The 14,612-nt window shown below is 42.5% G+C and overlaps 1 protein-coding gene across 5 annotated transcripts in view; it reads right to left on the minus strand.

The window, feature by feature from the left end:
- The window catches only part of myo18ab (myosin XVIIIA b), a 100,188-nt gene that overhangs the window by 40,403 nt on the left and 45,173 nt on the right, over window positions 1-14,612 (minus strand). For all 5 annotated transcript variants that reach the window (XR_014699411.1, XM_084559109.1, XM_084559108.1 and 2 more), the window contains 8 exons: window positions 14,504-14,590; window positions 12,590-12,731; window positions 12,334-12,493; window positions 10,358-10,544; window positions 9,415-9,619; window positions 8,687-8,796; window positions 5,908-5,973; window positions 209-337 (listed from right to left, as the gene is read on the minus strand). Coding sequence is in view for 4 of the 5 variants with exons in the window: in XM_084559109.1 (XP_084415235.1) it covers window positions 209-337; window positions 5,908-5,973; window positions 8,687-8,796; window positions 9,415-9,619; window positions 10,358-10,544; window positions 12,334-12,493; window positions 12,590-12,731; window positions 14,504-14,590 (1,086 nt within the window). In the remaining variant the exon portion in view is untranslated. The remainder of the gene's footprint in view (window positions 1-208; window positions 338-5,907; window positions 5,974-8,686; window positions 8,797-9,414; window positions 9,620-10,357; window positions 10,545-12,333; window positions 12,494-12,589; window positions 12,732-14,503; window positions 14,591-14,612) is intronic.

The raw sequence follows: 14,612 nt of genomic DNA on the forward strand, positions 1-14,612 counted from the left end.
TTTAAAGTTTTCCCTTTTCATGTTTTTTTAATGTATTCTACATCAATGTCAGGATTTATCATTTTTTTAGCAGTTTCAGTTCAATAACCCCCCTACATTCTTTAAACAAGTGGTGATAATGTCTGAAATGATTCTCTGAAAGTATGACAAAATATTTCTAACCTCCAGTGGTAATAAATCTACTACCCTCTAAGCGGAGCAGTCTTACCTTCCTCTTCTTGAAAGCCTGTCTGGCCAGGTATCCCCTGCAGGCAGCCTGGAACAGAGTGATGTTCCTCCTGGTCTGGATGTCCCGCTGCTCTTCCAGCCTGGGTAGAGTCCCCGCTCTGAAGAACACCTGAAGGTGGAGATGGAGAGTTACGACAGTCAGATGTAAATCCTTTCTACATGGAGTAAGTAAGGTTTACAAATCCCGTGGCTACATAGAACTGCAAAAATCCGTCATTTGTGGGAAGACTAGGCCTCTACAACTTGCTAGAATAATCCAGCCAACTACAGAAAGAGACTTTCAGTACTTCTGCTTTGACACATTGGACATTGTGCTCTTTAGCACAGACAAATAACAGAATTTAACTCTGTTTTTTTCTGTTAAGGGCCAAATTGTGATTAACAATTTGAAATAACCAGCCATCTGCACTCAACTTTTGCTTTCTTATTAAAACACAACTATGTTAACAGCGCATTAACTATGGACGTCCAGTGTCTATCCAACGGGTAGGGTGCTGAAGCTCAGAGAAAATGGTTTCCTAACACAGACATTTGAAGCCTTGGAGACTGGCAAATTGTGGCTTTTTTCATTTTCACAAGCTGGTTCATAAATCATTTTTCCCCCCATCATTTGCTTGGGTTGTTGTGGTGTCATCTTCCCCCTTTTTTCTTTGGTGGAACCAGTGAAACTCATACTTCTACCTCATCCTTTATAAAAGAGACAAGAGATAAGTACAAGTAAGGTAATATAGTGTCTCATCTAAGGAACTTGGGGACAGATGTGGCCTTTCTGAACGAAGCATCTTAAAAATCAAGGTGACAAACAACTCCATATAAACTGATGTAGGAAATCAAATTTTAGTAGTATTAAACCATAAGATTTAAATGAGTAAAAATGGTCCAGTCACTTTATCTGATATAATCTCAGCACCTCTAAATGGTAGCTATAACATAGTAAGGGGAAAATCTAGCTTTGACTTCTTTAATTTAGCTAGATCGACCGGACAGGATTCTCCGCTATCGCCTTATGAACCTTGCATAACAACAGCAGGGTCTCTGGGGGGGTGAGGGGTTTAAAAAATCTGGCAACCTTTTATAGATTATGTCTGCCTAATGAAATGACTACATTAAAGGAGGAAAAGCTGTATGAACGTTTAAAATCATTTACAGGCACTTTTCATTATTGAACTAAACCCAGGGACCAAGGGAACAATTTGCTCGCTGTGGTTTTTAACTGAACTTCTATTGTGAAACAGAAACCATTATGTTGACAGCGGCACGTCTCCTTCTTCCTGCAACTGCAACTTGATATCAGAGAAAATCCCAGCTCGCCCATTGTTCCCCTTACAAGTTATTATCCCTCTTACTCCTCTCACAGCTCTGATAGCTGGCTACAAGAAAAAACAGCAAGCAAACAAGTCAGCACTGAGCTGTTAACTCAGCTAGGGAAACACAGGAGCGATCATCACAACCTGACACCAATATCCCACGTGGATCCCACGCAAACACATGCTTTACACATAGCCACACACACGAAGAGACTTCAAAACCTCCTTTGTAGCGACCCTGTAGTAGCACGTGTTCGTGTCACGTGTGCATGCAACCTGTGATGTCCCGATCTAAGGATCCAAAGATCACACCCATCCTGGTTAAAGAACATCTTCTACCCTCAAGCCGTCAAATCCCTCACATCTTCAACCTCTCCTTCATAGGGCGTTGTGCAATAACCCCCATGTTCATTCCTCAGTCCACCTACACTCAATAGGCACATTTGCGCTACCATGGATACATTTGCAGCATTGTTTAATGTTTACTGTTGCAAAATGCTGCTATTCCTCCTCACTGTACCAATTACATTCATTGTGCACTACTGTGTGCTTTTATTGTATATATATTGTATTTTATTATGTACAGCTGCTATAGTTTCTATTTTTATTGTTTCTGAACCAAAGAGGTGCCAAACTGCATTTTGTTGTTTTTCACTGGATAATGACAATAAAACTTCTTATTCTTATTCTTAGTAAGGTGTCTGGGTTAGCTCTGTATGATTCCTAGTTCAAGAAAATCCTTATTAATCTCACACTGCCTGGTTTTACTTTCATATCCTTTATCATTATTCGTTAATGCAATAAGCATCGGCCGATTGATGCAAGTCGGTTCTGATCATTTCACACTAAGTCAAACGGCAGAAATGACGAGGCCTTAGCAGTGTCTTGTGTTTGACATTGATTATATATACTCAGCATTACATCTTATCAAATGGGGAAAATCGTGAAAAGCAAAATTTGCATTTTTGCTTTGTGTTGCTCATGTTATTAATCAGTTTCTTTGACGTTCAGACCAAGTCAGTGATCTTCCTTTTGGTCTGATTATCGTTGTCTCATCCAGCGTACTCCATTTCACATAGCTGATGTTACGGATAGCGGCGGTGCTTTTTCCTGAATGGTAATGAGTGCTCAGTGTCACTTTTGACATTAAAGAGAGGATGACAGTGGTTCCCCTGTGAAAGAACTACAATGCCTCCAACTCCTCTTCGTAGATAATTGTGTCAACGTCAGACATTGCTCTGTTCCTTGGTCTGGAACGAGCTGCCATCTCTTTGTGGAAGTAGGTTCATTAGAGTCTAAGTGTTGTGATGTCCTTCCAAGTATTCGAGGATTCAACTCTTCCTAACTTTGACTGTCATTTCTAAAATTGGCTGAGCAAATGAGAAGCTATGGTTATGAATTTAGGCAGTTGTTTTGATGTCTTGCAGACCTTGTGGCTTCTCTGTGATATACGTACATGTACCCGACACCTAGGCGTAATATCAAGGCTTTTTTATACTGAGAGGTGAAGAACAAGCATGCATGTCTTTGGATTGTGGGAGTCTCCCAGGCACAGGAACATGCAAACTACACACAGAAAGGCGCCAGCTGGCCAGTGGCCACTGGGCCGCCCGCAATTAAGCAGAAAAATACCACTTGCCCCCTCCCACCATATCTAAATTTTGCTCTGGAAGTAAAGGCTGCTGTAGGGAGATGATGTCATAATAATCTGGGAGGTGATAACACATATGGTTAACGTGAACTGCTGTGCTCCCCAGAGACCACTTTGTCACAACGGGGATGGTTTAATGGTTTAATGGTATCATATCAGATAACCACATACCATTTATCAGTGAACAGCAGGGACAGGTTCACAAGGAGTGGTGGGTCATTTGACAGCCTGGAGAACATGCAGCCTCCCTGCACACCATCAGTTGGAGGAGAGTCACAACACAACTAAAATATATAATGTCGTATGGTCTTTTTTCCAGCTTGGTGGATTTGCAGCAAATTTACAGTGGATAGCAAAAAGAGCTGCTGAGCACTGCGGTGCTTTTATTCCACTGGACATTTGATAATTTAAAAAAGATACAGTAGTACTGCAGCAGAATAACGTACAATCAGCTGCTGCAGCAGAACAATGGATCACTACCGGCTGCTGTTTAAAAACCACTAACAGCACAGTTTGTTGTATGTGACCCAAAAAAGCCTGGGCAGGCGTTAAATATAAACTGTAGGATGTAATGAGCTGGGAAGTTTTTCTCCCACACAGAAGGTACACAAGTTATTTTTCACCGCCATGAAGCTCAAATTATAATACTATAATCTAAACACACGCCCGTACTAATACAATATGAAGACTAATGTCACTGCTGCACTGTATATTAGGGATATATATATGTATGTATAGTCTTCTCATAGTTTTCACAGAAAAAAAGCCAGCTGAAAACCATCAGACGAACAAAATCGCAGAGGATGATGAGATCGATGACGTGCGTGGCAGCATATATAGATGTGTTGGATTTTGTTGATCACATGGGTAAAGGTGGAGCTGATTTAAATACGACCAGGGAGTTTGTAAATTCTCCTCTGTGATCAATAGTCTCATTACATTATGTTTTATTTTTAAAAACATATTTTTATTATTAATCCAAATTTACAAATTAACTTGAAACACAGATGTAAGGTCGTTGTTTCTAAATCACACGAAGTACCCAGGTAAAACTAATCCCATGACTATTAACCTCAACTGCCAGGCCAGTGGAGATGCACAGGGATGTAACAGGGAAAAAAAAGTGTGTTTTTCTAAGTAAACGAGGCAAAACTTTGCTTATACAGAGGGGAAATCAGTTGAGTAGGCAGATGCATTGTGTTTTTCCCACTGCCTGAGGAATGTAATCACAATCTGCCCAGACCACCTCCAAATGAGGTCAGAGCGATGTGTTTTCTCAAATGGGTTTTCAGTGCACCGTGGGCGTGTTCACACCCGTACCTTAAACTTTGTGATCGGTTCACTCATGCGACACAGAGGCAGACGTATTGAGATTAGGTGCAGGATAAAACCACGGCACGTCCATGTTTGTTGTTGTGCCAGATTTAAGTTTGCGCCGAAGGGAACTTGTGCAGCATCTGTTACACACTGGCTGGAAAAATTAATTTTGTGATATAAAGAAGAATTGTATCTCCCCAAGGAGAAGGTGCACACCACATTTCAGAGACATGCTGCACCTTCTGGTTGCAGGACAACCAGGTCTCAGACTTGTGGATCCCACAGCACCTATTGTACATGTGTTAATATTTATTCCTATTTTATATAAGGTACACTGTATAATTAGACAGTAGTGGGCCCAGTGCGTGGGTTGATGGCAAGAGCAAGGGCACGATTGCCCTTAAAAATAATGTGTAACAAGAGGCAATGCCAATATCAGCAGTATGAGTAGCAAGCAAAGAAGTTCTGAACTGAAACTTCCAACTTGGGGAAAGTAGCAGCTACATGTAATGTACCAACTCTGAGGCAAAGTTAAACTCGTTGCTATATCTGCCAATAAACGTCTCCAATTGACAACTCCAGGCGCTCACTGTTCTTCATTCCACAGACATTCCCAGATCTAATTAACAGACCTGTCAGCCTTGTTAAAAGCTTTTTTCCTCAAACAGATTGTTTCAAAGATCAGCTCCTCACATAAAACGAGAAGGATTTAAAAAAAAAAAAAAAAAAAATCACATCAAGTGAGAATGGAAGTGTCAACACTTGTCACGGCATACTGACCGAAGAGCACTGAACAAGTGCTACAAAGGCTGGCAAGCAGATTGGAAAAAGCTCTCCAATTATTAGTTTCATTTTGCCGAAGTACAACAAAATGTTTGGATTTAACTAAAAAGGGGACTCAATTTAACAGGAACAAAAAAGGCTACAGCCACAATAAACGTTCTCCTCACAACAAGCTGCTCGATATCTGAGCAGAAAGTGCAGCTGGAACCCGACATCAGATGTAAAGACGGGAGAATAGACATGATTGGAAGTTATCAAGATTTCAAGTGGTGCGAAAAGAAAGAAAGTGAGAGACAGAAAGGGACTGTTCTGTGATAACAGCCAGGACTGCTCCAGTAGACACACAAATAAAAATCTGACGCTGACAGAGCAGCAGCAGCTGCTGCATGAGGAGTATGACTTGATTTTTTACTATGGAGGAAGTGCTGAGTTTGCAATAGCAGCAAACAGGATGGAAACTTATTAAAACATAATAAAATATACACCAGCCAAATAAAAGGCTGCTATCTGACTTTAAAACAGGCCCGGGTAATGATTTCAGAAGCTACAGCATTATAGTTGCTTCCCTTTTTTTACATAAATAGATGAAGTGCCCGTGGACATGTGTATGACTTCACTCACCCTGCTCAGCCCCATGTGGTAGCTGCTCTTCTCCAGTTCCAAGGACTCCAGCAACTCCTCCACTGCCTGGAAACAAACAGAAGAAACGCTTAATAGACAGATAAACAAAAATAACCCCAGTTTGGGTGGGGCTTACCTCTGCCTCGCCACATGGCTCAAAGGATGTTGGTTTGGTACCATAGCAACAAACGCCAGTCCTACTAGGTAGGCACACGCCAACGAAACACACACACACACACACCTTCCTCAAGGGACTTGAAAGCACAGAGCAGGTCAGACAGAGACGCTTGCCAAGTCCCTTTTATGTTTATCACCCACTGTTTCAAGTAAACCTTCAGAAGACGTCGGCAGATGGATTGGTTACTGGAGGCTCAACTGAGTGGTTTCTAGGGAATCTGAGAATCTTAATTCCTACAACCATCTGAGTCAATATTCATATTATTTGGCAAAACTGGGTTTTACACCAATCAGCCATGCCACATGTTGTGGACCACGTCCAGCCCTTTACGACCACAGTACACATTCTCTATTGGCTCCTTTCAGCAGGACAACATGACACAAATCATCTCAGATCTGCTTTCTTGAAGATAACAATGGATACACTGCACTCAAATGGCCTCCACGGTCACCAGATCGCAATCCAATCAAACACCTTTGGGATGTGGTGGAGTGAGAGGTGATAAAAAGGTGTTGGCCATAAATTTTCATCTTGGACTCGAGGCCCAAACCACAGGTACAAAACCACTTTAAGAAGAATTGCCTTGGAGATCTCCTTAAGACAAACCTAAACCTAGTAAGATAATGAAACAGGTTCAACAGGAGTTTGGTAGAATGCGATGGCTTCACTTTGCAGTTTGCCTTTTTGGTCTAAACAGTCCTTTACCAGTGCATAGCCTGGCTACTGACATTATGGCTACGTCATGTTCCTTCCTATTGTCTTAAAATGTTTCTATATCACATAATTTGATATAAATGTGGTCTAAAAATGTATATCACAGAATTTGGTGACGCATTATATTTTAGGCTTCACAAATAGCCAAACAAACCGCATCAGTTTTGACCCAAGAGGACCAAAGTTGCATGGTCGATGGGAAGACAAAACGAGGGTTAAGAACTGACACAGCCGCGCTGGCAGCGGCACATAAACAGTACTGTTTATCAAAAATAATATATTCTCAAACCCAGAGCCAGAATACCAATATTCTCTTTCTGAAGCTCGCTCTCTCTAAAATCCAATTCCTCCATATTATTCCTCTAATTATACGTTCTTCTGTGTCTCACACCGCCTCCTTTCATCCATCTTCCTTGCTTTCTTTATTCGTCGATGTTCGTTCTCAACTCCCCAGAGAACTTTGTACCATTAGTTCATTCTGAGTAGGCTTTTCTTTCTAAGCTCATCTCCAAGGAACCCTGTGAGCCTCTTTACGGCCAGTACGTTGCAGTCTGGTGCAGAGACGAGCACTAGATTTCAATCACGCACATTTAATTTATTCAAATAGATGGGATTTAGTCAGAGTTAATTTTAGATTCATGAATATCAGAAAAAAAACAACATTTTATATATTTTTAAACACGAAACACAAGCATGGCGCTTACAGAGGGGTCTTAATGTATAGATATTTTTTATCCAGCACCACCTCTCACTCACAGTGGCTAATCACACCTTTGAGCAAAGCTGCTATATACTGCCTGAACAGAATGTTAAGATGACATTAATCATATGCTCTGGGATGTTCCTAAACTGTTCTGTTCTCCTATACAAGAGAAATGGAAAGATAATGAGACAAGCAAAAAGTGGAAAGAGACGAGGGAATTGGAGGGGTGAGGGAGAAAGGAGGAAGAAAGAGCTCTTCCCACCGCCAGTAATTAATCAGTACAGTAGCTGTATGCTGCCAGCCTGTGCAATCATAATTAATTACACACAAGAGTGCTCTTGGAGCAGGAAGAGGGACAGTAGAGGGAGGAGACCAGGAAATTACATTGTGGAGGGCAAGATGAGAAATACTGGATCTGCAAACTTTACTCTGTCAATAATCTACAGTGTCTCCCTTACAGTTGTACAAGAAAAAAAAAATTAGAATACCAAAAATTATGTCAAATGTCCACTGATTTGGAAATCAATAATCACCTAAATAAAAGAAACAGCGCTGACACAGAGGACAGAAAACTAAATATGTTAATGTAATTTTCCAAACCTCTGGAGCTAAGTATATAAACGGATCAGCCATAATATTATGACCGCCTTCTTAATGTTGTGTAAATCTCCCTTGTGCCTCCAAAACAGTTGTGACTCATCAGACAATGGACACGGGCCTTCTGAGGGTGTCCTGTGGTGTCTGGCAACAGTAGTAGCGGGGTCCTATGGGTTGAGGGGAGGGGCCTCTGTGGATCAGGCTTGTTCCAGTGCATCCCACAGATACTTCATCAGTTTGACATCTAGGGAATTTGGAGGCCAGATCAACACCTTGTGCCATTTTTCATGTTTTTTGAGTTGTTCCTAAACCGTTTCTCTGTGTGTGCCTGTGTCAGCCACTTCAAATGGTCCTAATTAGTTTCACTATACTGTCTGAGTAATATTTGATAAAAGGTACAGTCATCTGGTTCCGATAGATGGATCACGGGCTGGAACCACGGACACATTATGTGATTGGTTTGATCTTATTGTGAGGACTGTCATAGATGCTGAACAGAGAGCAGCTGAAATCATATCAACAGTCCCTGTCCAGCTGCTCACAACCGCACTGTAAAACTATCAGGGCTAACCTTGCCCAACACTCACCCTCTTCTCATCTGTGACAAAGTAGTGGCGGCCGTGCTTCTTGGTCAGATGCGGTGCCAGGACATCAAAGCGACGGCGGAACTCGGAGAACACCATGTGGTCTGGGTATCCTGGACGCAGCGAGGGAGCAGAGAAGAGAAGAGGGGAGAGGACACAAACAACGAGGTCAGAGCAGCAGAGGGAAAGCCAACAGCATATCAGCGGTCAACTCTGATTATCAGGACAAATAATGTGTTGGTTTCTCAAGCTTTTAGAAGAGGCATGGACAGTAAGAAAGACTATGAGAGGACTGTTTTACATTACTCCTGCAGGCTGCACCAACAGCAGATGCACTATTAAGACAAATATACAATGATTTATAGAAGTGAAGGCAAAAAAAAAAAAGAGGTGGAGTGGATGATTTGCTGATAATTTTACAGTCGGGGCAGTCGAAACTGTTTAAAGTATTAAATATTATTAAATGAGACATAAAACAGGGTTGTCATTTATGGCCACGGTGTTGAATGGACATGATATAATATTATTATATAGTATGGTAAAGGATGTAAATGGTATAAAATTAGGCAAAGTGTTTGAGCCTTGCTCAGTCCCACAAATCATGTAATGTGTTCTACAGGTAGGATGGAAATTCATTCCAGCTCCTCTTTAGTCCAACACCCGCCCCTTCACAATCTCATCATCTAACCACTTAATAGCCATAAATAGTCTTAACTTTGTTTTTCCGTTACCTTGCCTGTAGATGCGCAGAGCATCCAGCAGCTTGGATCCTCTGAGCTGAGCCCTCAGGAGGCCCACGTCCAAAGTCATGAGGCCAGAGTCGGGGCTCTCTCCATGCGTGACACGGAGATCACCGCCTCCCACTGCCTCAGCTTTAGGTAGGAGGCAGTGGACGAAGTGAACCTTGGAACGACGCACCATGTCAATCAGAGCATCCTGGGGAAAAAAAACAGAAAAGAGGTGACTCAGATATCAGCTTCTGCTTCATGATGTAACCAAGCTCTGTGTACTGATACGAAATGGCAACTGCATAAGGCGTTTTGGATCAGTTATTACAAAACCAGACGTTGGCCAGACATTTTGTTCCTACATCAACACCACGGATTAAAGACTCACAGGTTCTGCATCTGCCTACTGTCTGAGTATACCAACCAATATACAACTTAAGCGCAGTCTGCAAAGTCACCATTAAGCACCTGAAAGTCCCCAGAAGACCTTGTTGCACGGCTAAGAATGATAACTTCTGCCCTAAGGTCACAGTGAGAAGGCCATTTAATAGTGCACAGTTTCAAAATAAAAGTACAGTAATCACTTCATAAATGGAAGCATGTAGCATTATACTATACTGAACATATACTATCCTAAAACCTCCCTCCCCTCCAGGTGATAGTTAAGGCGCTGAAATTCATTTATGAACTAGGCTGAGATTCAAAACTTCAACAGTAAGCTGATAAATCAGAGACAGATGAGAGAATCCACATACATACCAACAGTACTAGACGTCATAATCGTATTATTTGTTAGAAGTTGTACTTGACAACTGACCAACAACCCAGTTCAGCAATGACAAATATCCCAGACAGCTGCTGCTGATGAATGACACCCCTAAAAGTTCAGTGGCTCCTTTTTAGGAATACAGCACAAGTTTCCGCTCCTCCTCTCTCCTCCACTTACCACTTGGAGCTTGACCTGGATACACAGACTCCTCTTCTTGACAGCAGCCACACCTGTGGTGAACGTTTTTCTCATGCTGGTGGCTCGCCGTAGGGCAAGCTGGGAGCTGCCCTCCAGACCGGCAATGGAGCCCGACAGCACCGTGGCCCCGCTGGCCCGGCCCATAAACAGCCCGCTGATGTTCTTTCTGTGTGGGGGGGGGAGGATGGAGGGAAAATCGTGTGAACGCACATCACTGACAGCTTAGGTTTTGTTGCTCACTACACCGGCCAAAGATTGATTGATGAGACGATGAGCAGGGAGTTAATCTGACGGCATTAACCTTGTGTTCCACTGTTTAGAAACCTCGCAGTTTAATAATCTGTTATGGATGCTGGATTGCTGAATTAATTGTTACCTGCAGTAACCTATAAGTTCTGACTAATCGTGCCCAGTGTTCTTGTGTCATACTGGTTTTATACAAAGTTTGTAATCCAACATTCTGCACACTCATTAAAACAACTGTTCTGCCACTTCACAATTTACAGACTATTTGCACTACTGCTACACCACAGGTTACTTTATTTACACCGTACCCACTTTCACACACAGCCAGTCTACTGATGTTCCACGTATGCCTGTTGTAAACCTGAAGTCTAATACGTGGTTTAGGCTTTGGCAGCGCAGACCCTACGCCAGGAGTGCCAAACTCAATATAGTTTTGGGGGCCATGTATAGCCCAATTTGATCTCAAGCGTGCCGGACCAGTAACATAACAGACCTTTTCCATTTGTTTTAGTGCAAAGAAGAACAAGTAAATTAGGAAAATGTTTACATTTAATAAATTATCCATTGCAAATTAAAGCTGTACAATCCAGATTACACCCTCTGGCGGGCCGCTTTTGGCCCGCGGATCGTATGTTTGACACGTGTGCCCTGTGCAGACCTTACGCAGACCCTAACTCCGTAGCTGACGCGCATCTCCCCAGAAATGTAACTACGGGCCACGGAGACGCAGACCGCAAGAGCTGTGATTGGTCCGCTTGACAGTAGAGTATTCAAATATTTTGGATCAATAAAGATGGAACACATCGAGGAAAGGTTAACTGAGGAAGTTCGGAGATACAAACACTTGTATGACTCGTCTTTGGCGAAAGTTTCATTTGTGAAACTTGGCCATTGTTGAAAATGAAGCGGGAAGTAGAAACAAGCTTTTTACAGAGCGAGCCAGACTGACGAGCGCACAAGTATAAATGTCTCGCACCGGCGTAGGTTATGGCGTCTATGTCCCACATTACCCTAAATGAGCCTTAAGTCTATGTTAGCACAGCCAGACAGGTATGTTTTTTTCCTGCTTGAATGGTCAGGAGGTGCACTTGTTTTACAGTTTATGCAAACACAGACATTCAGCAAAGACACCAGTAACCTTCTAATCTAATCAAACAGTAATAGGCTCCACTGGATGCAGCAACCCTTTACTGCTCCAAGTGCATTTCTGACAGTTGCACTGAATAATCCTTTATCTTCTGTATTATCAGGTAATATATTTTTACCTACATCAATTAACCATTTATACCCCTTAGTTGGTATATAAATGAGAAACCTTTGATTGTATCGTGTGTGACAGGTGTATACTTTTGTGTATACCTTTGCTATGCCTAGAAAATTAAATCCATAATGCTTGTGAACGTGTGAAGAAAGAAGGGAGAGGTAGAAGGCCAAACCTAAGAGGAGCTTATCAAGTTATAAATCCAAAGACTTTGAAGATGACTGGAGCATCAACTTACAAGTCCACATACAAGTCCATTAGCAATGAATAATTCTCATTTATCTGCTATTTAAGGGATTCATTTTAGAAGCAAGCAATCACACGGTTGTTTTATGCAGTACTATTAAATCTGACAACGTATAAACAAGACCGCATTGATCACTAATAACGACAGATTATGTTATAATAAACTGAATGTTGTATATGCAATAGATGAGGGTGGTCATACTTCTGGGAGTCCTGCAGGAGTGTGGCAGCGTTCTGGCCGGCTGGGTTGTGCTTGGCATGGCTCAGCCAGCCCTGGGTGTTGTACTCCACCCAGTCCGTACCGTGGCTGTGGCCCAGCAGGAAGAGGAGAGGCTTATCTCCTCGCAGCAGCAGATTGGATCCTGAAACATAAATGAAAATATTCCTCACCACTCGTAAAGTATTGGGAGTATGATCAGCGCCGTCTGTTTCTGTAACCTCCGGGAGGAACTACTCACCTTTGTTTTCTCCCTGTGCAGAGCCGTAATATGTGAAAAGTCTCTCCAGCAAGGTTTCTTCTGAGCCTCCGGGCTGAACAGCCTCCTCCTCCATCAACCACAAAAGACCCCGAGCCTCATCTGTCCTGGCCAGGGTACGAACCTGTGGTGTAAAGGTCACATTTTCACATACAAGTTAAATACGTTTAAAAAAATACCAAGCAACCCGACTAATCCAGGATGTTTCAGAGCGAGCAGGCAGGACCATCATCATGTTGTGTGCCATGAAATTGACTTTCTATTAATTCTACATTCATTACAGAAATTCCCTCGACTTGACTAACGAGAGAGGCCCCAGAAACAAAATATCTCTCCATAACAGAGCAGTCCAGACGTTCTAGGGACCATCATCCTCATATTATTACGGTCAACCCCATCCCACGTATTCAAGCCAGGTTTCTTTCCCCTGTGTCTGTCTATGGGAGATAAAACTCACTGCAGTATTACATGTACTCCCTGAAGATGTGAACCAGCTCTGACCCAGGAGATTAAAGCTGGACTTAACCCACTTGTTTCCATGACTGCATCAATCAGCGATGATTGTGCAACATCCAGCCGCACTAATGTTAGGGCTGTGGCCCAACTCCCTACTGCACCAATATCCTGAACTGACATCCCTGAGAGCAGGTAGAGGAGGCTCTCGGACTCTGAATGGAGTCAGTGGCTTTTGGGGCAGGCCTGCAGCATTCAAATCCCACTTTTCCTCAGGCCAGGCACAGAGCTATGATACCTGGACGAAGGTGGTAAATCTCTCCCTGCAAATGGCCATGCTTTCGTCTGCCAGAAGCTAAATTCAGTGCTTTGATGACCACTAAGGAGCCTCCAAGATTAATAACTAACCCTTAAGGGTTAGTTTGAGGCGATCAGGTTGAAAGAGGTAAAGCAGGAGTATTTTACATCTAGTGGTGAATTTTGCATCGGACATGGATAAAAACTGCAGGCACTGTGTTTTCTTGCGGGTTTCCCACAAGGCAGAGAGATCTGCAGCACCGTAGATGTATCACAGATATGGATAAAGCCATTAGGCTGCGTAGGTAAAGGCACAATCTGAATGAAGGGACTTTTTCCAGTGAGACGCAGACTCACTGGAAAAAAGATGCACCCGAGATCACTGAAGGTATTCGTGACTGTACTATAGTCCTTGACCAACTGTTCCCTGGGAGAGCGAATATAAAATAGCTGTCTATGTAGGAGAATATTCTGAATATTTCACTGTATAGGAACAGGAACAGTGCAGCCTCCACAAACTTGCTGAACACTGTCTGGACCAAATGTGATTGTCTGAAAGTCATAGGCTGAGCGCCGATAGTCAAACGTGAAGAAACGTGTGTCTGAAAGCTCACAATTTCAACACCGTACCTTGAGAGAACAGTGGTTGATCCTTGAAATATGCTGCCTTTAAATATGACTCATAAGCGTTTTCTGTTGTTTTTACCAGCGGAACAAAATAAATTGTAAATGCCTGCAGAAAAACTGTGGCATATGCCATGATAAGATGGGTTACAGTGCATTTGGAATATGCATCTCAGTTGGTACTTTGTTCCCTGTGCACAGTTAGTCCTGGGCTGAGTTATACAAAAACTACCTAGCGAACAGTTTGCAAGGCTTGGGTAGAGGTGTACGGCCAAAAGCAAAGCCCACATTTCTAGTTGGAAGGAGACACCCTACTTTAAATTATTATTTAAGACTTGACTATCAGCCAAATTGTCCAGTAGGTAGTTGAAAGATTAAAAGCAAGAGACTGTAATCACACAGTCAAAAAGAAAAACGTCAGTGGACTCGAGAACCAGCGGAATATCAATTATCATTATCCATGTAAACAGCTCTTTCTTCTATTTCGTATGAACACAGTTTAGTGTGGTGAGGTTTGCTTACCAGAGCTTGAGTCGAGGCTTGATCAATAGCTGCTACAGACAGTGAGGTACTGGACTCTATGTCATCTAAAGCAAGCTCTATGTTTTCCTAGACGCAGGAGGGGATAAAG

Source organism: Chelon labrosus (assembly GCF_963514085.1).
Source record: "Chelon labrosus genome assembly, chromosome: 13".
NCBI classification, from domain to species: Eukaryota; Metazoa; Chordata; class Actinopteri; order Mugiliformes; family Mugilidae; genus Chelon; species Chelon labrosus.